Below are 26,286 nucleotides of genomic sequence, written 5' to 3'. Positions count from 1 at the left end.
TTGGTTAATAAAAACATAATTGGGAGTTTGTCTTATTGGATTCGTACAAACATACTGCCTTGACTCACTCATTAAGAGTTGCCAGATCCTGTAGGGATCAGGTAAGGAGGAAGATTTAAAGCAAAAGGACAACCTTGTCCCTTTAACAGTGAAAATGAGCAAACTCCGATTCTGAATTAGCATTTTAGATTGGCAAGCATATTTCATAACTTCTAGAAACATAGGCTCCTTTATGGCAAACATTAAGAGACTTTTTCATGAGACAGGTATTATAAAGTAAATCTTACTGATCTAGAAAGAAATAGTTCAAGTAAGTTAAACTGACTTGCTCAGATGGCTGAGGTTTTTCTCTCCATAAGATTTGCCTTCAGAAATTTGCATTTCAAAAGATGGCCAGGAGAGCTCCTGGAGACCGGGCATTTGCATTTTAAAGGTCCAGGCTTTGGTTTCATAAAGCCAATCATCTATAAGCCGTTTCCTTGAGGGACCCAACATTACATTTCTGCGAGTGGGTGAGTATGGACCCCAAAGCGGCTCTCCTGGCACTGTGCATGGAGGCGGTATTGTCTACTGTCTTCGGGGAGAGAAAACTTCTTCCTTGTAAAAGAGGGAGAAATGGGATAGCTGAGGGAGGCGTGAGCACCCTTGGTGCTCCCTAGCCTGTGTCACATGACCAAGGCCCGGGATGGTGTGTGACCCCGTTTTTGCTGGCCATTGGCTCCCAAAGCCTGTTCCTGCCTGCGCCAACCACGGTATTCAGCCCATGCCTTGCCCTCCCCCAGCTGGGGTGAAGACCCTCCAGAAGAGGGCAATACGTGCCCAGGTGCGGAGCCCAACCAGCAGTCAGTGGTGATCAAGCACTGCTCAGTTAGATTAATTTAACTCCACATGGGCAATTGCGATGGCCTTTGGCCTTAACTAGCCTCACTGAAGGCTCCAACTTTCGTGTCTGTCTGCACAGGGATGCCTGGTACCTCTGCTGCTTCTGGCCGAAAAACTCGTCCTATGACTCAAGCCTCCTCTAGGAGGATCATAAAACGCTGGGTGCCCCTGGGTACAAGCGGGTGCAAAAATTGTGGGAGAGATTAGCAAACCTGTGGTCAGTCTCAGATTAGTTTGCTACAAGCCTTCCCGTTTTGGTGAGCGCTTGCTCCTGAGGCTCTCCACTGGTTGCGCCTCTGCAGGAGCGTTAATGAAGGCGGGGCTCTGCCCTGGAGGCATGGTTGCCCACGTTGAACTGCATAGCCAGGCACACCAGGGCTGTGGGCTAAGGTTGCGAACGCTGCACCCTGTGCCCGCAGATGAGGGGCAGCTCCGGCCCGTGGCCTCCTCTGGCCCAGGATGCGCGAGCTGCGCTGCATGGGTGAGGCTGGCGGCCCTCCAGCGGTGCCCACCTCCCGTAGCGCCCAGCCCCAGGCTGCACAGAGGCAGCCACTCGCCTAGGGGCCCGGTACCGGGGTGCGCCACCAAGGTGGAGGCGGGAGGGAGTGAAAGCCCAAGGGCACAGGGCTTGGCGCCCCTCAAAGGCGGCTGTGGGGCTGTGGGGTGCGGTCGGTGCGCTGAGCACAGGGATGGAGTGGCAGGTGAGGCCGCCAGGGGCTCGCTCAGGCCTCTGGGCTGCGGGCTGCACTCTAAACCAGGGGCTAGTACTGTGTGAGGCCTAAAGAGGAAGCATTCCTGAGCTGGGATCTGAGTCCTGTGAGGCATCAGGCCTGGGCAATCTGGGCTGGATGGCAGGGAGGGAAGAGGGAGAAGATGAACTGGAGAAATGCAGGCAGTCGTGGGAGGTGGGGAGACCAATGCAGTGAAGATCTTCCAGCAGTTTCCTCACCACGAGCCACGGCACCTGCCCTCCTGGCTGGCTCACCAGATGTTGCCAGGGGAAATGAAGTTCACAGAGTTGCAAGGAAAGCATTCCAGGGAGCCCCTCTAGGAGGCTGTGGCATGGTAAGGTTTATTGTGGCACCAGATGCAAAGTCAAAAGACTCCCACTGTCTCATCTCTGTCCATCCCGCTGTGAAAAAAGTTCAGCTTTATCTTCATCAGGCTCAGAAACAGGGCCAGTGTCCAGACATTTTGTGCCATTAGTTCAGTCCATGTCTTCCCAGCTGAGCTCTGGCTGGCGTGGTGCCCAGCCTCGTGTGCTCTGCCAGGGCCCCAGGCAGCTGCCAGGGCCACATGGTTGTATGGAGAGAAAACGTGACAATGCACTAAGCCCCATTACAGAGAGAGAGGGGGAGAGAGAGGGGCGGAGGGCTGTTTGGATTTTTTAAATGCTCCTGTGTGAGAGTTAAATTAGAAAATTACTGAAACAATAGAGCCTAAAAGCAGAGACTGGGGCAGAAAGGGCCAGGAGGAAGCATCATGGTAGATTACCTGGAGGTGCGTGCAGTGTCCTCCGCCCCATCCTCAACCCCTGCTCCAGCACTTAGTATCGCCCTCAGCACTTGTGACAATGTGTTGAATTCAGCTGAATTTGGGCCACCTGTTAGTCCAGTTAGAGGGATCATCGGAGAAGACTCTGACCCGTTCCGATCTCTAGTTCCATCCACCAAGCGGCCCCCGCCCACACATCACTGGGGACACTGAGGGCATCGGTAGGCTTCCCCAGGCCTGGGCAACATAATTGAAGTGTCTCTAACTAGAATTAGTACAGTCGCTTGGGATGCATCAAGCTCAGGAAGTTAAGAAAATGCAAATTTTTAATCACTCTTCTTTCTCCCACCCACTGAGCTCTTCATTAAACTGCAATTAAATCAGCATCCCTCTTCTCCAACAAGCTCAGCGTGGGGCGCAAAGCCGCCTGGCCTCGGACCTCTGCGGGGCAGAGCTGGGTCTCTTTCCCTGAGAGCGCCGTGAACGAGGGCAGGATGGAGACAAGGGTCCAGGAGAATTTCCAGGGATCCTACCCGCCCCAGTCACTGCCTGCAGCTTCCCTCCTTGGTCCTGCTGTGTGGTCTCTGCAGCAGTCCTCGGAGTGCCTAAGAGGGTCCCTGCGGCTGCCTGAGACATTTTCAGGGGATCAGCAGAGTCAAAACTCTTTTCATAACAGTGCTATGATGTCATTTGCCTTTTTCACTTTGTTGACATTGTTGGTGCAAAAGCAAAGGTGGGCAAAACTTCTCTGTCCCCACTATGAATCGAGGCAACAGCAAGAAGCTGGACTTGCAGTCACGTGTCCTTTATCGCCACACGATGCCTTTGAGGAGGCAGTAGAAATGATTAATTCTTACACATTTTATTTTATTAATAATATTATCTCAATCCTGAATACCTGTCTATTTAATTTTTAGGGTAAAAAATGGGAATTATGCATAAAACACTTCTGCTGCATACTAAAATACAAGGGTTTTCTCAGGGGAAAGTGCTTGTATTTTCGAGCTGCAAGCTAGACTAACCACTTTTTTCATGAAACACCATTTTTACTTGAATGAAGATTGACAAGCTACGATTATCCAGACTCAGTAGTTGGCAATCATATTTTCAAAAATCAACAGAATGAGCTTGCTACCTCAAGGAAAACATCTGACAATATTTATTGCTAATGATGCAATTTAAAGTTTCAACTGAAAATTAGAATTTTGGGGAATTTGCATCCTTCCCCATGAGCTTACAGCCCCCAATCCCTAAAGACTCTTCTGCGAGGTCAGTGGTAATATTAATACACATCATTTTTGGTCTTGTATAAGGAAATTGTCAACATTTGGAAGATGTTCATAACTCAAAACCAGTATTTCCAAATGCATGATGTTACAGAATCAGACACAGGTCAAAGCTCCATTTGGACTGCAGCACAGACCAAAAGATTCTAACGTAACCAAGTACAAAAAGTTCATTGACCGGCTTCAGGTTCCACAACGAAACGCATCTGTAAGAAACTATTACTGGTCAGCTTTGAGTATAGCATCCAAGAAAGCTTCCACAATTATCTGAAAAGACTATTAAAATAAACTTCCACTTTCCAACTCTCTATCTACGTGAGATTGGAATTTTCATATATTTCAACCAAAACAACATATTATAACAGATTGAAAACTGAAGCAAGTATGAGAATCCAGCTATTTTATTAAAACCAAACACTAAAGTTTTGTAAAAATGTAAAACAACACCACTCTTTTTTGTTTTGAAAAATATAGTTATTTTAATAAAAATATTATTTATGTTAACATGTAATTAAATAGTTATAATTATAATGAAAAAGGTATATTTCAGTATAACAAGATGCTGAAAACTACCAAACCTAGATGTTTACAAAATCAAAGAAGAGCTAAAAAAAATGGAGAGACACGCTGTGTTCATGGTTTGGAAGATTCAATAGTTAACATGTTAATTCTCTCCAAATTGATTATACGTTTAAGGCAATCTCAAAATTCCAACAGAATTCTTTGTAGATACAGACAATCTGGCTCTAAAATTTATATAAAAATGTAAGGAACTAGAATAGCCAAAATAATTTTGAAAAAGAATGAATTTGGAGGACTCACCTGGCCAACTTGAAGACCTACTATAAAGCTGTAGTAATTAAGACAGGATGGCATTGGTGAAATGATAGACACTTAGGTTCATGAAACAGAAAGAAGAGTCTAGAAATATGCCCACACAAATATGCTCAATTGATTTTTGACAAAATGCAAAGACATTGGATGGGAAAGTACAGTCTCTTCAACAAATGGTGCTGGAACAACTGGACATCCATTCAAAAACAAGCAAACAAAAAAATGAACCTTAATACCTCAACAGTATCCAAGAATTATCTCAAAATGGATCATAGGTTCAAATGGAAAACATAAAACAATAAAACTCTTAAGAGAAAATATCTGAGAAATTCTTCATGAGTTTGGATTTGGCAAAGAGTTCTTAGCACAGTCCAAAAGGGGAAAAAATGATAGATTGGAATTCACCAAATTAAAAAATTTTGCTCTGTAAGGATAAAATTAAGAGAATGAAAAAATAAGCCATGTGAGGAGAAAATTTTTACAAATCACATATCTATCAAAGGCCAGTATCTATTCATGAGAGAAATGCAAATTAGTAGCTCAAGGAAACACCACTACTCATCTGTCAGAAGGACCGCGATAAAAAATCCTGCTGAGGAGGTGGAGCAGTGGGAATGCAGAATGGTGCCCCCCTGAAAACAGCCTGCCAGTTTCTCATAAAGTTAATTCCACCCAGAAGAATGAAAACTTAGGTTCCATGAAAATCTGTACACAATTATTGAAATCTGTGCTCCTCTTGATTTCTACCATGATCTCTTAAGGAAGGAATGGCTTTGACTTGAAAGAGAATTTGTAGGTCTTTGTGCGATGTTAATAAGAGAGACAGGCCTGAGCTGTCTCCAGGAGGAAGGCTTTAGGGGTTGAAGAGAGAGGAGGAGCCTGAGCCTGACCCAGGGCGAGTGGATGCCTGAGAACAGTAGGTTTGTGAGCCACTCCCTTGGCCTGTAAAGTCCCCGGAAGGCGCTGGGAAGGCTGCACCCCCAGCCTGCAGAGCAGTGGGCGCGCTCTCCCAAGGCCACAGGTCCTGGGGGAGAGCAAGACAGAGGTGCTTTCTAGCCGGGCTGCTGCAGTTCACCAGGCTTTACTCTGCTTTTAAAGAGAAAGGTAACATTTCTTGTACCCTAGTGACATGGAGCAAATTCCTGCTGGCTCCACAGATGTCAGATGGGAACCCCAGGAACGGATGAGATAACCCAGGTGAGCATTTACCAGGAGGGATCTGAGGGTGGTCTCCCAGGGAGCACTGTGTGCGGAGCCTGTGGAAGACAGGAGGCCCAGCCAGAGGCCCAGAGGGGACCTGGGAAGCCACGGCAGTTTCACAGAGTAGGGGGCACGCAACAACTAAATGTTGCAGAAAGTTCCAGTAAAATGAGGGCTAAAAAGTGTCCGCCAAATTTGGCAACACGGCGGTTCAGCGATGTGCTGGGGCAGGAGCACATGGCTATGGACTGAGGAGTCCACGGGGGACGAGAGTGTGTGCCCCTCACAGCCCTGACTGCCAGCTCCTCTGCTGGTCGCCAGACACTCCCAGAGCAGGGCCCGGGCCCGGGGCCATTGAGGTGCCATCGATGAGCAGGGCGAGCAGGGCGAGCAGGGCGAGCGCAACGCAGCAAAGCTAGAGAAACCACCACGAGGGGGCGCCCGCCTGCCCATCTCACCCCCAGGGAAGACCAGCCCATCCCATGAGGCTAAGAGGAAAGTTTACGCAGAGAAATGGCCCAGTTCCTGACACTTAAGGTTTATCCGGATTGTCCTCTCCTATCTCATTGGTTTGGTAAAGGGTTGCGCGGGTGAAGGATCTGGCCCTCTTGCTGCAAATTCAGCATTTATCGAGAGGCCACAATATGTCAGTAACTGTGCCCTGCGCGATTACCTGAATCATCCCATTTAATCGTGCAACACAAGTGAGACAGACACACCCATTTTACATACAGACAAACAGTTTGGCTTGTCCAAGGTCACATAGCTACGAAAGTGGTGGAGCTGGGATCTGTACCTCCAGATGCTTCTATTCCAATTCCCGTGCTCTCTCCACTACAACATGGTATAGTTACAAGGAATTATTCAAAGAAGATTCCCTGCGCTCCCCTTGTGTGAAAAGTGAAGAACTTCTGGGACTCAGGGCTTGGACAGAAAAGACATCCTGTTATTGCCTCCTGTCCGGCTGGCAGGAGATGAGCTGTGGAGAACCAGAGACCAGCTCTGCCCTCCCTTCTCAGGGACTCATGTGATTAAGCCTCCTGCCTGGAGAGTCGGGCCGCTGATCTCCGGAGCACGTCGTCCGCGTTCTCTGGGTAGGCCCACTCTACGGCCAGTATGGAGCTTGCTGCCTGGGCCAGGGGGCAGATCTCCAGGAACAGGAAGCCGGGGCCAATGTGGAGGAGGCAGGGAATGAGTGGCATGTGCTCTCAGAGCCACCCACCCTCATCAATGAGACATGGAGGTGTCCTGGCATGACAACTTGGCATGGCTTGAAAGAGCCTTCCAGAAACCATCCACTTGGGACGTGGGTGGGGGCGGTGCCAGGGGACCTCCTCCCACTCCTGATGTGCTTGTCCCAGATTCCAGAAGACACCTGTTCTAAGCCTCTGGTCACATGACGCTCCGGGGGCTGTGCCCAGCCTTCTCTGGGGAGTGGTCCCACCCTGCCCCTCCGGCATCAGAGGCGCAGTGGAGAATAGAGGGGCCTCCCACCCAGGTCACAGAGCCTCTGAGGTCAGTGAGGGGTGGAAAAGCAGCTTTAGAAATGAAGCCGCCTGGATTCAAGGTCCAGCTTCACCACTTCGTCGTTGTGTGGTTTGGGGGAAGTTTTATTTCATTTCCCTCGGCCTTCGTTTCTTCATCCATAAAATAGCCATCACAGCAGTGTCTCTGTCGTACTTCAGGAGATGACACGCGTCAGGTGCTTAGCACGGCATCCGGACATAGCAGCCACTCAGCAGATCCTGGCTGCTGTCATTATCCCCCTCGCTGTCGTTACGGGGAGCTCGCTGCCTGCGTCTCAGTGTCTTCCCAACTGCATCGGGACATCGGCTGAACAATTATGGGAAATAATAGCCTTGGGAATCTAACCAAACTCCAGAGGCGCTGGATGGGCAGCGAGGCTGTAACTGGCTCTTTCTCTGAAGAGCCATCATTTGCCCCAGCCCAATACACTCATTTGGCCCTCCCTTCCCTCCCCAGGGAAATTCAGCAGTAAACAGAGTTGACAGAGCCAGGAAATCGGTGCCTGGAGATGCCTGGGACCCAGGGACCATAGGGCACCATCACCAGCAATACCTCCCCCAACAACACACACACACACGCACACGCACACACACACACACACACACACACACACACACACACACACACACACACACGTGCCCCTGGAGATTCGGAACCAATTTGAGAAGTCCCATCACCCCTTCCATGATTCTTGTAGTCTCTATAGACGTCCTGAGCCTAAGGAAAGTGCTCTTTTCTTCCTGTCCAGACACTGCTTTTTCTCTCCCTTACCTCTCTCCTGCAAATCAGTCTATGCCCCAGGAAGCCTGAGAGAGGAGGGAAAGGGTCTGGTCTCTAAGGAGAAAGGAACAGAAGTGGCCTAAGCCCTAACTCTCTTCCCCAAGGGCTACCTTCCGGGATAACCAGCTTCCTCTGATGACCAGAGATAGCTGGCTGTCCTCCCAAATGAGTGCTGCTCTGACATGGGGACTGTCCCACTTGGCGGAGGTGGTGCCACATGGCATGTCGACATCCGTAAAACGTGAATGAAAAGGATGCGTGTCCCTTCCGGGCCAGAGCATTGAAGAAGTGGGTGTGCTCTCTCCATGCTTTCGGTCTGCTTTCCACTGGCCAGAAGCAGGTGATAAAGTCACTGGGCGGAAAGAATCTGAATCCCTGAAAATCAGGTGGAAGGAAGCCTCCCACGGATCAGACATCCTCGCTGGCTGGTGAGGTGGGTGAGAAATAGGCTTTGATTGGGTTAAGCCACTGAGACTGGAAAACTGTGGGATCCATTACAGTAGTTGTATTACACCTACAGGTGACCCAGTAAGCCTGGCATCTGCCTGCTCCTCATACCTTCTTGCTGAGAAGGAGCGAAACAGAATTGAAGGAAGGACTCCCCCTAGCATTGATATGAGGCCAAAGCAAACAAACCTGAGGTGTCCAGAGGCCAGGCCCCTGGGTGCCAGCCTGGAGAGTTCTGTGCTGATGGCTAGAGGCTTGAGTGCATGTGGCCCAGGCACTGGGGGTGCTGGGCATTCATCAGTGGGATCATAATGGTTGAAGTCAATATATTAAATGCAGGAAAGGTAAGTGCAGAGCAAGCAGGAAGGCACCTTTCGGAAGAAGCCAATGCGACCACCACCCAATTCTCTTGGAGAAGTTGAGTAAGCATTGAGGCTTCCTTGTAAATATGCCTCTCATGGAGCTGAGACGTCAGAGGTAGAGAAAGGGGAAGGAGCAAAAAGGACAGACACGAGAGTGTTCTTCCCCCATTCCCATCTGCTTTGTCTGCTCATGTACCCTTTAAGATTCATTTCAAACCTCACTTCCTCTGTGAAGCCTTCCTTGACCTCTCTAGGTACACCTGGTGGCTTCTTTATCCATGCCTCAAGCATGGTGCCCAAACTCAATCACAGCTTCCATCACATCGGATCACACCATGAGTACCTGAGGACACCATAATGGTCTTTGTAGCCCCTGGGCCTGGGAGGAGTACCCGGTACAGACTAGGCACTGATATGGGTGGTGAAGGGATGAGTAAATTAATGTGTGGTTAAGAGAGCAGAACCCAAAGCAGAGAAACCAAAATTCAGAACCGAAACTGGGGATGTCTGGGCACCTGGGTAGACAATCTCAGTTTTCTACGTAGGGTACCAGTAAAACATCCAATGACAAAATTTTCAACCTTTATTGCTCATGACCATTTCCAGAGGCTGCTGGGGAAGTCACTGTTGCCCTCCCCCTACCCCCTGGCCTTCAAAACATGTAGCCAACCCCTCAGACTCTGCCATGAAGCTAGCCAACTCCAGCCTGTCTTCCAGGGCAGTCTTTCCCCCAAGTGACTGCCAACCTTGGCTGGGCTGGGCTGGGCTGGGCTGGGCTGGGTTGATCTGCTTGGGCCCTGCCTCTGGAAGTCATGGCACCAGCAGACAGGCCCAAGCAAGGTGAGGAGGCTGGGGCTGGAGGATTAGCGGGATCCAAGGCTGGGAAGGTCCAGGCCTCCAGGTGAAGTGGAGGCAGGCACACTGATGGCCTCAGGAGCGGGATCCTTCAGAGGGCTGTTTGGAGGGCCTGGGGGGCAGTGTCAGCTTTCTCTCCATGGCATTTTCATGTCGGTGTTATGTTTCTAACACAACTGAGAAACTGAAAGCTGGGAAAGCTGAGGAAAACCCTGAAGTCTCCAGACAGCAGTGAGAATGAGGGATGGTGGTCCGCCTGGACTTTCCCAGCATCTGGGGGGCCCAAGAAGCAGCAGCATCCATTTCTTAGTGCCCTGGCTGTACCCTTGAATAAGCAACAGCTGTGGCTCTTTGTCCTTTACTTGTCCTTTAGTCCAAATGAGGACTCATTCCCTGAGTGTTGCAAAGGAGTCCCCCTGGTCCCTGAGGCTGGGAGCTTCCACAGGACCTTCGAGTGGCACAGCTCCCAGGGGCTCCTTGGTTCTCAGGGTGACTGATGTTAGCTCTCCTGGCTCCAGGAACTTTGGAAGAATCTTTAAAAAGACATCTACTTCTGTTTCTTAAATATAAAAATAAAATAAAATCCACACCCAGCAGCCTGTGACCAAACAAGAACAGCAAGCCCTGTTCACACTGTCAGCAGGAGCAGCCCCATCTGCGCACTCACAGCCCCGCAGCCTGCGAGAGCAGGGCGTTTGCAATGACAGCGGGAGCCTCCTCCTGCGGGGGACAGTCCGGGCACCCCAACGAGGCCTGTCCCTGTCCCTAGACAGCATTGGTGTCACCAGGGCTGCTGGGTGGATGCCCATTCTGGGCCATTCTTCGAGTCAAGGTCAGAGGAATGACAATTCCTGACATGACCTTCCAGGCCCTTCCTTGGCTCTGTCTCCTCCATCGGTGAGGACGCACCTGCAGATGTCTCCATGTGCCAAACTCTTGTCTTCAGTTATGTCCAGCCTGGGGTTTGAAAAGAGCTGACAGCTCTCCTGGTTTCTGAAGACTTTGGGAGAGCAATCGCGCGCACACACACGCACACACACACGCACACACACACACACACATGCACGTGCACTCACACCCACATGCACCCACATTGCATATTCATGAGGCAGCAGACGATGGAGCTGACGGTACTGAGGGTGTCTGGGCGCCTTTAGACACAGGATGTTGCACGTGGCCCGGGGCTCTGGCCGAGACTGCTGCGAGGCAGAGGACAGCTGTCAGGATCTCCGAGGACAGCTGTCAGGACCTCCGGAGGCGCACCTCATTCTGAGGGGAACAAGAGAACAGGTGCGGGTGAGCTGGGTGGGCCCAGAAACCAGACACAAAGGCGGGGCCACAGAGCCTAAAACTCAGGCCCTGCCCCCCGGCACTGGCCCTCGGAGAAGAGGGGCAGTGGAGGGAAAGCCATGGAGCGCCTCCGAGAGGCCCCACCGAGCTCCCACTGTCTGCCCTTGGCCAGCGGAGCGTCCCTGCCGTGAAGGGCCAGAGGAGCAAGCTCGACAGCAGGCTGGGGGTAGGGGGCAGCGACGCGGGGGCGGCTCCGTTTCCTGACGCCCGCTTCCCCAGGGCCCGGCTTCCCGCCAGGACGCGGAGGCCGCTGTGGGGCCTGTGAACGCACAGTCGCTGGGAGAGGAGTGGCACCGGGCCGCACCCTGCAGCCCGCCCCTGCCCACCCTCCGAGCTCTGCTGTGCCAGGGGAAGAGGGGGCAAGGACCGCAGGAAGAGGGGCTGCGGGCACGTGACTCCTGTTGGCCCTGGTCCTCTGCACTTGGCGAACACCCCAGCAGGAGGCTGGGAGGGCCCCCTGCCGAGGGCCTGGGGAAAGCCGGGCCCCCTTCCCCTGGGAGCCCCTCCGGCTCGGTCAGCGCCCCGCGGCTCTCACCTCCATCTTGCTGTATATCCAGGGCAGGAGTTCAGTCACTTTGGTGTACACACCGGGCTTGTTTCTCTGGCCACAGCCTGTCCCCCAGCTGGTGACTCCGGCCAGGTACCAGCGGTTGTTCTGCTCACAGACCAGGGGTCCCCCACTGTCTCCCTGCAGGGAGAGGCCCACATCAGCAGGCGTGGAAGGGGTCCTTGAGCAGGACAGCTGGGCACGGGGTTTCCGCTCTGACCCCACACCTCGGCCTTCCCCATGTCCCTGGGTCCCAGGACCTGAGCCCCACCCACGAGCAGCCTCACCTGGCAGGAGTCTCTGCCTCCCCGGAGGTCCCCGGCACACATCATCCTTGGGGTGAGGTAACTGTCATAGACCAAGTAGTCGTTGCACTTCCTAAAGTCTATGAGGCCGACCTGCACCTCCCGGAGGAAGGGGGACGTCTTCTCTTCAGTGAGGTGTGGGGAGAGAGGATGGGAAAAGATTCAGGCTCTGGTCAGCTCCATGGCCTTTCGCTGCCCCTCCCAGGACCCAGTCTGGGCTTCCTGGGAGTGGAAGGCACCGTTCCTGGGGGTGGCCACACACCCTCACACCACTCACAACTCACTACAAACAGAGACAGATGGACACGGACAAACTCACAGCCTGCCGGCCGCCTTGCATGCTGCACAGAGCTCTGTGGTATTCAGAGCACCCTCCAATAAATAACTTCATTTGTTTTCAATAACTATGAGCTCTAAGGAGGCCTAGTTAACCCATGTGCAGATGGAGAAGTCCAGGCTGCAGAAGTGACCTGCAGTCACACAGCTACTCAGCTAGGGAGCCAAGGTCAGAAAAAGCCGCTGCCGGGCCAGTCAGCACTTGTCGCACTGAGCAGGGGAGCCTGGCCTGAGTCTCACAGGGGCCAGAAGGCTTGGGCACTCTCCTGCTGCATAGAAACAGCCCTACGGAGCAGACAACAGATAAGGTCACTTGGGGCCATGGTAACTGAGGTGAAGCCAGGCAGGTCACCATGCAAACCACAACTCCCAACACCCCTCCCAGCCCATAGGAGCAGCTGCGGCTCCCTCACCAACCATCACTGTAGACCCAGGGCAGGCTTAGCTTCTAGATGAGATTATAGAGACCCAATCATAGACTCATCCTGCTCCCTACAAGCATCCAATCTAGAGAAATGCTCCTCTGCTTTGAAGCCCCAAGCTCTCACATCCTGTGCTGAGTCCTTCCTGGCACCTCTGCTGAGATGTGGCTGGCTCTCCGTGGTATGTGTTCCCTTTAGTGCAGAAGCAATAAGCCCAACTGTTCAACTACAGAGGTTTCCTGGGGTCTTGACTGGAGGCATTGCCACAATAACTGCTTTGACATACACGCAGGTATATAAAACACACGGTCACGCCCAGGCCCAGCCCTCATTAGATAGGCCCTTACCCATCTACGCCAACACAACACCCCCACTTGCCCACACAGACACACGTGCATACGGGCACACACACGCTCGCACCCGCACCCGGCCTAGCATCTCTGCCTCTCACCATCTGTCTCCTTGGTCTTGCCGAAGCCTGTGATCCAGCAGGTCTCGTTGAGGCTGAAGGTCTGTCCATGCATGGGGAGGCAGGCGGGGTGGATGTGAGCTGCAGCAAGACTCAAGACATCAGTGAAGGCTCGAGGCTGGAGGTCTCGGTGTGGGGTGGAGAGATGGGAGTACTAACGTCCTAGGAGCCCCTCCCTGCCTCCAGAGTGCTTCTGCATCTTCCAGGGCCTGGGGCTGACCAATCACTTTATCAAGACCCTCCGCCTTCAGGGCTGATTTCCCTGGGTACAACGTGGACAGAAGCTCCCCTGTACCAAATAGCCACCGAGAGTGGCTCTCCTGACAGAGCCTCGGCCCTGCCCACCCGTTGGAGCAAGGAGCAGCCGCAGGCTAAGTCCCAGGCGTTCTGGCCATGGTGTCTCGGTGGAGTGCCCAGCCCGGCCTGGGAGGACACCTGCTGGTGACCAGGAAGAGTACATCCTGGTAAGAACCTCTCCCAGTAGGGAGAGAACATCCTCCGAGGCATGGACCACAGAATCCCTGCTCACTTGCCCCCAGGCTCAGAAACAGTGAGGCGGCCCTGGCACTGGTGCTGGTGCCTATGACTCTGCAAGTGCCCCTGAGGGCTGCTGCTCCTAGATGGGGCCGGGCATGGACCACCAACCTCCAACTGGCAAGAACATGTGAGCTGATGGCTAGAATGCTGGCAATGTTTCAATTGTTTGTTCTGCTCGGTGCAGCTTCCTGCACCTGGGATAAAAGTGCTCAACAAACTGGAGAGACAGGAGGAGGGAGAGCGTTACATTCTCCCATCAACGGGGCTTTGCGCATTGGCGTCTAACACGCCTGTTTGCCAGAGTAAACAAGCAAAAAATAAATAAAGGGTGTATCGATTATTAACAAAAAATGCAAAACATCACTTCTTAAAATATTCTATCCATGTTTTTGCAACACGGAGCCTTAAAAAGCTGTAACTGTTATATACTCCACTATGTTCATGCGGAAATTTAACTTCCCAGTGAGTTTTCACAAGTTTTCTCAGGTGGCTCTGTGACTTCCAGGTGCTCAGCCTGCAGGGTGAATGTAAGAAAATCTGCCCTGGCCTGGCCAGGCGTCGCTCAGCGGTTGAGCATTGACCTAGGATCCAGGCGATCAGGGTTCGATTCCCGGTCAGGGCACATGCCCAGGTTGTGGGCTCGATCAATGACTCTCTCATCATTGATGTTTCTATCTCTCTCCCTCTCCTTTCCTCTCTCTGACATCAATAAAGATATATTAAAAAAGAAAAGAAAAGAAAAAAGAAAAGAAAAGAAAAAAAAAGAAAAGAAAATCTGCCCTGGTTCCCAAACCAGGAGGCAGGCCTCATGGCCCACCCCCGGGACCACGTGCATCGGGGCTGCGGCTCCTGCCCGGCAGGGCAGAGTGAGGGGCTGGCCTCTCAAGGCTGGGAAGGCCCGGCCCGGCCCTGCAGGCCAGCTGCCTCTTTCGTGGGTGTGTGAGGGGCAGGCAGGGTGGGCGGGGGCTCCACAGACAAGGCTGGAGGATGAGGCCTTGCCCACTGGAAGGCGGGGTTCAGGCGGGTGCAGCTGGGGGACAGCCCTGGCCAGCTCAGCCCTGCCCGGGCTTCCTCCTGCCCCACTCAGAGCTCGGCACTGACTCACCACCGCCCCCAGAGTTAAGGTGGCAGGAAAGACCAGCCGGCAGGCCCTAGCACAGGAAAGGCCGGACTAACCAGAGGGCCTTCCCGGGCTCCCAAACCCCGGCCGCTGTAGCTGCCCTCCCTCGGGAAAGCCTCCCTGTCCTGCCAGGACTGCCTGCCTGCTCCTGCCTGACCCACAGTCCCCTCAGTGCCCCGTCTCTGGCCTCCCCTGGCTGGCTGTGTGGATGTCACCCATATGTCCTATTTGCAATTGCAACTACAGAGCCCACTAAAAAGTGGACACTCAGAATTTGAAAGTGAACAAATGAGTGAATGAGTTGATGAGTGGAGCTCTTTGGCTTCCTCCTGAGAGCCTCAGGGGCGTTTCCTCTGTGTAGCCTCATGTGGCCCTTGGCCCCAACCTCACTGCAACTGGCTGTCTGCATGTGGCCGCTTGTTCTCAGCTGCCGAGCTAGCAACTCGCCAGCCTCGAGCCGGTTGGGAAGAGCAAGAAAGAGCGAGCTCAGGAGCGAGACCCACCGGGATCCAGGCCTGGAGCTGTCACGTCCTGCTCCGTGGCCTCTGGTAATTCCCTCTCTCTAAAGCGCATCTCCTCATATGTACACTGACGCTGAGAACAGTGCCTGCTCCACGGACTGGTGAGCGAGCAGCTGAAATCATAGATGTGATATGCCTGCCAAAGTGTCTGGCCCCTGCTGAGTGCTCAACAAATACCAGTGAAAAAATTTCACCTATTTATATTGATTATATTGTATCCAAGCCCTGGCTCTGTCGCCAACTCGCAATGTAAGTTATGTCATTTGGGGCAAAGTTATTTCCAACCTTTGGGCCTCAGTTTCCCTAACTGTAAAATAAAGATGTTTTATTAAGTGATCTCTGAGCCTGACTCCCGCCCCACCGAAGCTCTGGGGCCCAGGGCAAGGCTGGGCCCCAAAGGCTGCCGAGATGAGCCAGAATGGGGTGTGCAGGCGATGCACTCACCTGACAGGGTCAGGGGCTTGGAGAGGCGCATCAGCGCGATGTCGTAGTCGTCCTGCTCGTCGGTATAGTTGCCATTGATGATGATCTGGGAGATGGAGGCTGCCTCGGGCAGCTGGTGCAGGTTGTTGGTGCCCGCGTACACCTTCCAGCCCTCCAGGATCTTTTCCCGGGTCCTGCGAGAGCCACAGGAGAGCATGATCCCATTACCTGCCTGGCGAGCCCACCGGCAGCAGGTGCTACACACAGGGAGCTGCGCTCGGAGCACCAGCATGGCGGCCGGAGGACGGCCGAAATGACCTCCGGGGCGAGTCCTCTGTCTTAACTCAGGGGTCCAAAACTGTCCCCTAACCTCCAAAAAGCCATGTGAACTGGCTGCTCTGCACCTTCCAATGGAAAGGGTCGGGGCTGAGTAGGATCTCTGAGCAGTCACCCACTGTCCCCTCTGCATGCCACCAAAGATCAAATAAGGTGGGCAGCACACATCTCAGCATTACTATCCTCAGCAGAGATGGCGTTTAGGCAGGACAAAGTGACCGCGGAGGACTCAGTGCTGGACAAGCCAGTGCCCCTGAGGCCTGCTCTCCAGAGCCCTTTCCTGCCCACCAGTTCAAAGTGACAAGCCTGGATGTGACACAGCAGCTGGCTGCACCCCCCCCCCAACACCCCCCCCCCAATTCCTGGGACAGTGGTCCGGAGTTCTCAGGCCCCTCCCCTGGAAGTTCCAGGTACGGGAACCAGCAGCTACAAACCCAACGCCTAGTCTTCAGGGGCAGGCTTCCAGGTCCTCTTCCTTCCCTCCTTACTAGGGGCCACCAAACAAGAGCATTTTCCCACTCTGGGCCTAGCTCAGAACAAGCACGCCCAACTCACACTCCCCGGACCAAAGTGCCTCCTGCCTATCGCTGAGGGGGAGGGGCGGCCTCCCGCCAGACCCTTCATGGAGGCAAGTGGCCTGCCTCAGCCCTTCCTGGTGACCGGAGCCCCGGCAGCATCTCATCACCTGCCCTCAGGCACTTACACAAAGAAGCAGTGGGCAGCAGTGAGCACCCACTGGGCGTCGATCAGCGTGCCCCCACAAATGTGGGTGGTGCCGTAGTGCAGACTGACTTGCCAAGGCCACTTGCTCTCTGGGGCCAGTGCCCCTCCCACGATCCGCCCAGTCATGGCCCTCAGTCCACAGTCTGGGGGGAGCAGAAAAGATGACCGGTGAACTCTGCTCCTCTCAGAGCCCTGCCATGCTCCCTGGGCCCAGGGCAGGCTCGGCAGCTAGACCTGAGGGCAGCCACCCACCCATGGACACCACTTCGCCCACGGTCTGCTAGGGCACAGCTATTTCCTGCCAAAACAGTCTCACATGGCGGCTAGATCTCTAGGATCATCCAGTGGGAAGTTTGATCCTAGGCAGGTTCCCCGTTCCTCTCACTCATTCATTCTTTCAGGAATTCAACAAGTGCTCACTAAGTGTCCTTGTGCTGGGCATTGTGCTGGGCAAGGTGGCAGGATTAGGGTCACGATGGGAAATCTCAGGACTGCTGTCAGAAGCTCAGGAAAGCAGATCAAGTCTACCGTGACCCTCAACTAACGGGCACTGTGCTGGTATCTCTATCACCTCCAAAAACAGAGGAGAAATAAACTTCCCATGATACAGAGGTGGGCTTGTGCCCACATGGTTCCCAGTGGGTCATTTAGTGCTGTTGGGGACCCTTCATCCAAGGGAACATTTCCAAGCATTTTCTGGAGTGGGTCATCCCCCCAAAATCATGTACAAGGAGGGCAGCCCTGAGAGTCTGTTCAGACATATGTTCTTTTCTTTCTGAGGAGGAAAGTGAGGAACCAGAGGCGTCTGAGGGGTGGGCACCCCATGCATAGCACCGTGTGCCTGGCCCACTCAGAGAAGCAACCCCCTGGTTACTGCTGAGAACACAGCACACCCATGGACCAATTACCAACTTGGGCTTAGGGGTCAGACCCTTGGTCAAATGCCAGCTCCTCACCTACCAAAGGTCTGACCTTGGGCAAAGTGAACGCTTCAGCCTCAGTACCTGCCTCGTGAGGGTTAAACACAACTGTCTGTAAGGAGATAGGCACAGTGCCTGGCACATAGCATATGCACAGGGAGTTTGACTCTGGATCTAGTTCTTTGTCTGTTGCTATAGGAGCTGTAAGTGGCCCAGACCTGCTCTCCAGCCCTCTGCCCCCACCCAGAAGCCAGAAGACTTGAATGGCTTCTCTGGTGTGAGCGAGGCTGCTGGGCAGAACGGTCAGGAGGAAGGGAAATGCTATTCTGGAACTGTCCAGTGCCTCCCGGGAATCCTGGCCCTGACGCAGCCTGCTGGCTAAGCCCGTCTTCCCAGTGGACCTCCTGGGTCAGCCACCCCCCAGAGAGGTCCCATCCCTCTGCCCCTGACTCCCATCCACACAGGCCACATTCAGGAGGAAGAGCATCTTCTTACGGGAACACTGGAGAGAGACATACCGCTGGGAAGGGCATTCAGACCTGCGGAGGAAAGACAGAGGTGGGAAAAGGCTACATTAGCCGCCTCCTCTAAGAAGGCTTCCCTGATTGAGTCCTGCTCAGTCCCTATCCCATTTCTTTTGCAATGGATCCAGCCCTTCTCATGCGTTCTCCAGGAATAGAAAGAGCTCAGTGCAAACCATCTCCACTCCTCTCCTCACCCCCACTGTCCAGTGGCAGATGACACACATTGACCAGATTCACATCCTTTGAACTCATGACTCTTTGTCCCAGCGTCTTTCCACAACTAAGCAGGTAGGCTACCACTCCCTGGCAGGTTCCTCGATGCTCACCAGCAACACTGCATGCCCGTCACCTGGCACAAAGTGGGCGTTCAGGGCGCAGCTCATTCCCATCCCTCCCCTTCCTCATCGCTCCCCTTCTACCCCTTCTCTTGGAGCCTTGTTTTGTGTCTTCTCTCCTAAGCTGGAGTCCCCTCCGCCTCCCCTCAGCGGGCTTGGGGCAGGGCGGGCTGCAGTGCAAAGATGACATGAGATGAGGGGGCTCAGGGGGAGGCCAGTGCCTCCCAGACAGGCCCCTTGCCCCTGACCTTGGGCACCTGGCACTCCCCTGCTGCTGCTCCCCCCAAGCCCGCTCCCGGTAGCAGTGTTCACTCCAAACACCTGGATGATTGGTGGCCCCCAAGTTTATTAATTGTCTCTGGCAACCAGGTAAACTCTTGGGGACACCCCTGACCCCAAGGGGCTTTCTGCACCAAGCCTCCATAAGAAGTCAGGAGGCGGGTGGTGAATGAGTTCTGTCTCTGAGATGCTCCTCACATTCACAGTGGACTCCTGGAGCCTGGGTCCCCAGAAAGGCCAAGGGAGAGGGGCTCCCTGACTTCAAAGCCCCCTGAACCCACATTCCCCTGCTCATGACAGGCAGCCTGGCCCGCCCGCCACACCTGTAGAGGCTCTCCTGGATGGTGGAGTTGTATTCGAAGACCGAGAAACTGCTGGCAGCACCCCTATAGGCCACCTCGTTTGTCCGGTACGCACTGCAAGGGAAGAGAGGGGAACAGAGGGAGCCCTCTTGAGACGGTATCCACCCCCAGTCCCCCAGCTGCCTGCAGTCCTGGCAGCCCTGCTGACAGGGGCCAGAATCTGTCCCGGCCCCATATGGTCTGACCCCGACCACATAACCCTCACTGGCCCCCACTAGCCCCGTGTGCACATTACAGTGTGAGAATCTTGTGCTCACCTGTCAGATCTCAGACCACAGTGTGTGTAAGAATCACCTCAAGGCGTTTGCTGAGCAAATTCTAAGACCTGATCCCAGAGATTCTGAATTTGGATGCATTTTAACAAAAGCCCAAGTCATTGTCACATGCACACCATGGACTACTATCCATGTGGCAACTGTGTGCTTTTCTAGGGCACATGCATCTTTACACGAGAGCGGCCCTTGTGCATGCTGTTCTCTACCCAGGGACTCCTCCATTCTCTGCTCCCCACAAAGTGCAGCCAGGCACCCTATCTGCTGTGCCCAGAGAGGTTTGCACATGTCCTATTGTTGCACAGGACATTAGGGCACTGTGCTATAATGATTGGTATCAGCCTCTGTCGCCCATTCCATACTAGAGGCTCTAAGGGCAGGGATCTTGTCTTGTTCCTTTGTGTCTGGGTGCTACGTACTAAAGCTCGGTGAGTGTTCTTTGAATAAATGACACTATCAACTGAAGCCCAGGGGAGGTTCAGACTTGCATAAGGTCACACAACTAAATGATAACAATGTCCGTGATCTTGCAACTAGACCACCCAGACTCCCCTTTCACAGGTGGGAACCCTGAGACTGAGGCAGGGACAGAGAACTGCTTCTAAGACCTAGTCCCCCAACCCGATCTTCTAGGAGCTTCTTCTACAGAGATCCCACAGTGAGACCCTAAACCCTCCTCCCCACACCCTCACACACTGATGAACCCCAAAACTATTTGGCTTGAAAACACAGGCCAAGAGGGAGAATGGAGATGACTGTGTGGCCTGCAAATCAGGATCCCTTTCAGGTCACGTTCACCCCATTTCTCCTCCACCCACCAGATCAGCTTTGTTTAAAATCTTTAGAGCCAAAGATTCTTATGACTACCTGGCCACGCCCCCCCATTTCCTTCCCATTTGATGAGCTCTAGCCTAAGCCACGATGCCTCAGCTGGAAGGCCACTGAAGGGTATGCATAGCTCAGGCCTCTAGTTCCCAGAAGTGAGGAGACCAGAGCTGCTCACACGCCTTCCCACCTCAGAGGGCTAGAGTGACCATTCAATGGGACAACGGGCATGAGGCTGCTAGAATTCAAGGGTGTCCTGGGCAGTGACCTCAACCCTGGTCCTCAAAAGTCTTTTTAATATGAGGTCCCTGCAATAAGCCTGGGACACCCTTGCAAAGAGCCAGAGACATCCCTGAAGCCAGGACCCTAGGGCAAGTGTTACCTCTCAAAACCCAGCTGCTGGCAGGTCTTCACAGAGTAGGAGCTGTTCCAGCTGTCGCTGCAGACGGGAATCCACTGATGGGAGGATCCCGAGTAGACTTTAAGCAGAGACTTGTCCCAGTCAAACCTCACTGCAGGGCAAGAACGGGACAGAGCAGGTCCTCAGACCCTGGGAGCTCCAGGTTTGGGAGAATGAACTGAGTAATGCTCTGAGAGGCTCCGCCCTAAAGCTCCTCACTGAGGCCTGGGTAATGCCCAGGAGCTTGGCCCCAGGGTTGATGACCATCAGTCAGTGCTTAGAAGTCCAAGACACTCAGTGAGGGCAGAGCCAAGGCAAGGGGCTGGAGCAGGGCAGAGAGCTCTCCCTCTGACAGGACCCAGGGGACCAGGAGCTGTCACCCCTAGAGGGCAGTGAGGTGCCCACATGAGAGTGGCAAGAGGGGCAAGGTCTATGATCTGACTGAGTGCTCACTAGACAGGTTCAGTCACAGACAGATGCAGTCATGGGCAAGGGCACAAGTAAATGCTCAGATAGAATGGATGGGGCTTGCACCCACAGACTCCCACATCGGGGCTATGCATGGACACCTGTGACAGCCTTGAGAGCCAGAGCCCAATGACACCTCTGTGCTCATCTAGACCAGTCGTTTGCAAATGGGCATTTATGAAACTGTAGGGGTAGAAGTCAGAGGTCACATGCTGGGCAAAGAGGAGGGGCACACAGACTGAAGCCCAGAGAAGGTAAGTGATATGCCCAAGTTACACAGCACTCAAGGCCAGGTTTCAAATGCAGCCTTCCGTAACTAGAACCCAGGTCCTCCGATTCTCCATCCATTGCCCCTCATTTGAGTTTGCAGTCACTGGGGTGCACACATGCACACACGCATGCACAGCCTGCTTACCACAGCCCAGCTCGTCGCTCTTCAGCTTGCAGTCAGCCACCCCGTCACAGCGCACAGCGTGCTTGGGGCAGCTCTCGGCTGCCTCCCTGTACTTGATCCTTGTGTGGCCCCGCCAGAAGTAGACTGGAAAAAATGAAGCAGACAGTGGGGTCACTGCCACCCCAGAGACAGGACACGGAGCAGCCCAGGCCCTGGGGGTTCTGAGACACCGACCTGCAATCCCTCTTGGACTCTGGGGCTCTCGTCCCCCATCTGTATGAAGAAAAAGGCTACTCAGGAATGCTCTGGAATACTCCAGAAAGCTCCTGCAAGCAGGGCAGCACCGGGCAGGCCAGAGCAGCCACCCAGAAGAAAAGAAGGAAAGAGAGGGAGGGAGGTGTGGGCGTGGGTACTATTTGGGAGGTCCCCTGCCTTATATGGGGCCAGAGCGGTGGCCAGGGAAACTACCTCCCCCCGTATCCCAGAGCCCTTCTGGCCTCTGTCTTCCCTGTGCTCCGCAGGGTGACAGCAGAGAAATTTCTAAATCTACAGGCTCACACACACCTTCAACCGCCACCTGCCCTGTTTTCTCCACGGTGGTCCTTCCAGCCTCAGAAGCTCCTGGATTGCCTTCCCCCCTCTCCCCGAGACAAGGAATGTCTCCTGTACTCAGTTTTTGCCCCATTCCTTGTCTTTATGCTTTTAAATGTCTTCCCACTAAAAAAGCAGCTCTGGATGCTGATGCCCGAATGCATGAGCTTTACAAACCTTCTGTGAAATCAGACCCCTGGTTTCTCCCTGTGTCTCTGACACCTTTCTCTTTCCAAACTAGGAACCGTGGCCCTCCTGCCTGGACACGCGTGGCCTTGGATGCCAAAGAAACCTGAGTCCTGGCTTCTAACTGTCCGTCGTCTGCAGCCGACTCCTGGCCCTGACCCCCACTTCTCCCTGGCCCCACTTCTCCTCCGTCACCCAAGGTGAAGGTCACCCCTGTGACTGCTCCTTCCAGGTTTAGACACCGATCCCTCCTGCTCTCGTGGCTGTGCCCTTGGCTTCCGAGCTCTGGTGCGTTCCCCTGACCTGTGCACTGAACGGGCCACAGTCCCTCGACGAGCAGTGGGGACAGCTCAGGACTGAGTCAGGCCTGGGCTCTACTCGCAACCCCCTGATATAGCTGCTCAGCGGCCACCTCCCTGGTGCTGGCAGGCCTACGGTCAGGGGGCTGGAGGAGGTGTTGGGACCACGCCGAAAGCTCTAGCAGTCGGGCATTTGCTCCCGCTCTCAGTGGACCGCGGGGTTCACCTGGAGGGTGCCTGGTGTGAGGGGGGGAGAACAGGGCAGAGCCCGAGCCCTGAGGAGGTTCACGTGGACACCCTGCTAACTAACCTGTGGGGGTCACACAGCTGGGAAGGGCCAGAGACAGGTGCTCGCAGGGCTGTGTGGTGCCAAAGCTGTATCCCTAACGGGCACACTACCTGCTCCGGCACAACCTTTCTCCCACAGCCCTGCTGCCATCCTGCGTCCGCCACGCCCTGAATCTTGAGCACCATCCGCCCCTCAGCCTGGCATTTACAGCCTTCTAGGCCTGGCCATGCTGTACCCAAGCAAACAGCCATCCCCCAGGTCCCTAAAGCACATTCTGCTCTCTGGTTAGCGGCCCCTCCCCTCTCCCCATGCCCCCGCCCCCTGCCACCTTTCCTGTAGCTGCCCCTCCCACTCAGGTGCCCTGTACCAGATGCTCCCCCATCTCCCAGGGCTCATCTGGCCCCATGTCCTTTGTGACTGGCCCCTGCCTCCAGGCCACACACCTGTCCCCTCTTCCTGAGGGCCCTATGTCTTCATCTTCTTCACCCCAGCTGCATCCCCACAAGATTGTACTCTCCCTGACCACCTGGTATCCCCTTTTGCCCCCTCCCACTGTGCTGGGTTTGTAGTGGACGCCCTGACAGAGGGCCTAGGGACACATCCTGGGAATATTTTCCAAAGAGAGGGGGTAAATCGTGGGCATATTTGCCCCTGAACAATTTATATCAGTGATGGAAAATGCCTGGGAGACTTTTTTAATCAGGGTTTTTATGTTTGTTTTTTTAAATGACCCACATTTTTAGAGTGGGATTTTGTGCCAGGCATTGTGCCTTTATCTCACGTATTCCTCATAACCCAGTGAAGTCTTCATGAGACGTTACTGGGCACATAGTAGGCTGAATGAATGATGAATGAATGAATGAATTTAATCTTACTCGAAGATGCAGAACCGAGCTGAGTGGCGAACTGATCTGCTCAGGCAGCTGCACAGTGGGGACTCGAGCCCCGTTCCTCTGACTTCCCACACTTCACCCGTGTTCCAGAGGTGCCCCGTCCCCAGGCCCCACTCCGCGTCCCTCCGTTGAACTCACAGAGCAGGATGAGCGACACCACCAGGGCGATGAGAAGGAGAACACACCCGATGAGCGGCAGCCGCTTCTGGCCCTCCTGCCAGGTGAACTTGGGCAAGCTGGCACCTGGGGGCAGCAGCAGGGGAGCTGAGGCGCGGGCGTGAGGCGTGAGGAGCCCTGCCCTGCCCCGCTGAGCCCCCGGGAGCCAGTGCCCACTGCGCAGCCTCCAGTGACCCCGGCTTTGTCCCCCTGGTCTCTCAGCCCCTCCCCCATTTGCCCCAATGCCCACTGCCTTGGGCTGCATGTAACGATTCCTCCTGCCCCTACCTCCCAGGCCCCAGGGCGTCGAGGAGGAGCACAGCCCCAAGGCCAAGACTTCCCCTCCACCCACGACCGCCTCCCTGCTCCTCTTGCCTTCCCTGCAGGATGCCCCTTACCTGGGGTCTCCCCGGCGGCCCTGGTGGCTGGTGCTGATGCGGCAGGAGATGCCCGGACTGGTGTGGCCCCCACTGGTGTTGCTCTAACCAGGTGCACTCTCCTTGGAGAGGATGCAGTGGAGGCTGGCCTGGCAGGCGACGACCTGCTGGATGACGACCTGGCGGGTGATGCCGGAGCTGGGCCTGCCCGGGTTGCCGACATCCTTGCTGGGGAGGCATTCTGAAAGGGAGTAAGGGCATCCCTGAGGCTGCGTCCTGCCACCCTCCCAGCTGTGAGCGCTGCGAGCCAGGAGAACAGCTCTGAGGAGAGTGGCTGGGGGCACAGAGCCGAGGGACAGGACAGGAGTGTCCAAGGATGGAATGAAGCTCAAAGAGCCTGTTGTCCCCAGCTCCCTATGGTCTCTCCCTGTCACAGGGGCCTGCAGAGGTGGGCAGGGGGCAGTGGCCATCTACCTGGGGCTTGGGGGCACCTGCTTTGGCTACACAGGTCTAGGGACCCTCAAAGAAGAGGCGCCTGGGCTGGTTCCTCACTCTGAAGGTGGCTCAGAGATGTGGGTCCCTGTGGGGGACGGGACCGGCCTTTCTGCTCTCTTCACTTCTGTTCCCCACATCCTGCCCTTTCTTTTGTGTGTATTTGAGCTTGTAAAACACTGGTCTTACTATGAGCTGTCATCAAAAAGTGTGAAAAGCAGAGCTTCAGAAAATCCCTGACCTGCCCTGTACCCCGACGTGTCTCAGTAACCCCGGAATTAACACAAGCACGCACACACACATGCACACACACACTCATGCACACACACGGCTCACACCAGTACCCAGGGACATGGGAAAGGCAGGAGCAGGAGAAGGTCGGCGGAGCTGACCTCACCACCCTCAGACCAGATCCCTAACCTCGCCCAGCTGCAGAATGTGCTCATTTATGTTTAGTGCTTTAGGGAACGAGCCCTTTGTGTGCATTTACTCAGTAACCGTCTGAACAGCCTGTGAGATGGGAATTCTCATTACCCCACTGTGCCGAGGCAGAGAGGCTCCGCAGCTGGGTCAGCTGCAGAGCCCAGGGGTGAGCCTGAAATCAGGTCCTGGACGCCACGCTCTGCCCACCGGGCTCGCGGCAGCTGGCCGCAGCAGGCAGCCAGTGAGTGCCAGCCCTGCTGCCACCTAGAGACCCGAGCCTTTGGGTAGCCTAAGCTGGAAGAGGGAGCCAGGGCAGCCAGGGTGGAGAAGGGCCTGAGCAGCCTCTGCTGGCCTGCAGGACCCAGTCCCCATCTCCAGTCTAGGCATCTTCTCACCCTCTGTGGCCCCTTATAGAGATCTCTTCAGCCTCCCTCACACCATCTCTGCCCCTTAAGTCCCCTCTAGAAGTCCCCGGAGCAGCTGGGGAAGCTGGGAACTGACCCGCACTGTAATTTCTGCTGAGCACTGCCCGGCTGCTCAGAGGGCAGGTCTCCCAGGGGCGGCAGGGACGGTGGGGAGGCACAGCTCCGCTCAGGACCCCGCGCTGGGCTCAGTCTGCAGGGGTGTGCGGAGGGCCCTGGAGCTGGGCCCTGGCGCCTGTCTCCCTCCCTTACCTTCCACTGTGACCATATCTACCGAAAAGCGCTTGGGCACGGTCACTAAGCAGGCCAGCTAATAAAATGTCCTCCTCATTCAAACACCCAGCCCATGTCAGCACCATCATCCCGACCAGGCAGACACTTTTAATTTTATTTATCTTATCCTCTGTTCTCAGAGTCAGAGGTTATTGATTTGACCCTTTCCTCATTTTGCAGAGTCTGTGGGATGAATTTAAGGAGTCGTCTTCAATCCTGATCACAATCGGTCACCAGAGGCAGGGGCCCGGAGCAACTCTCCCAGCAGTCAGCGGTTCATTAATGGCTGTGGGTGAATACATGCGGGTCCTGGTGCCCCAGCCGCTGAGCAGGGACACTCTCACGTGTGT

The 26,286-nt window shown here is 54.5% G+C and overlaps 1 protein-coding gene across 1 annotated transcript; it reads right to left on the bottom strand.

The window, feature by feature from the left end:
- Positions 1 to 10,909: 10,909 nt before the first annotated feature.
- Positions 10,910 to 25,931, bottom strand: TMPRSS13 (transmembrane serine protease 13). The gene is made up of 13 exons (XM_087822138.1): positions 25,916 to 25,931; positions 24,348 to 24,626; positions 23,932 to 24,036; positions 21,557 to 21,679; positions 20,656 to 20,785; positions 19,138 to 19,230; positions 18,172 to 18,215; positions 16,737 to 16,899; positions 15,719 to 15,891; positions 13,079 to 13,177; positions 11,852 to 11,994; positions 11,553 to 11,705; positions 10,910 to 10,936 (listed from the first exon to the last, which is right to left on the bottom strand). The coding sequence occupies exons 1-13, from the start codon at positions 25,929 to 25,931 to the stop codon at positions 10,910 to 10,912; spliced, it is 1,548 nt and encodes a 515-aa protein (XP_087678264.1).
- Positions 25,932 to 26,286: the final 355 nt, after the last annotated feature.

This window comes from Miniopterus natalensis, chromosome 11, assembly GCF_054644295.1.
Source record: "Miniopterus natalensis isolate mMinNat1 chromosome 11, mMinNat1.hap1, whole genome shotgun sequence".
In the NCBI taxonomy this organism is placed as follows: domain Eukaryota; kingdom Metazoa; phylum Chordata; class Mammalia; order Chiroptera; family Miniopteridae; genus Miniopterus; species Miniopterus natalensis.
This window is presented reverse-complemented; position numbering and strand designations above follow the sequence as displayed.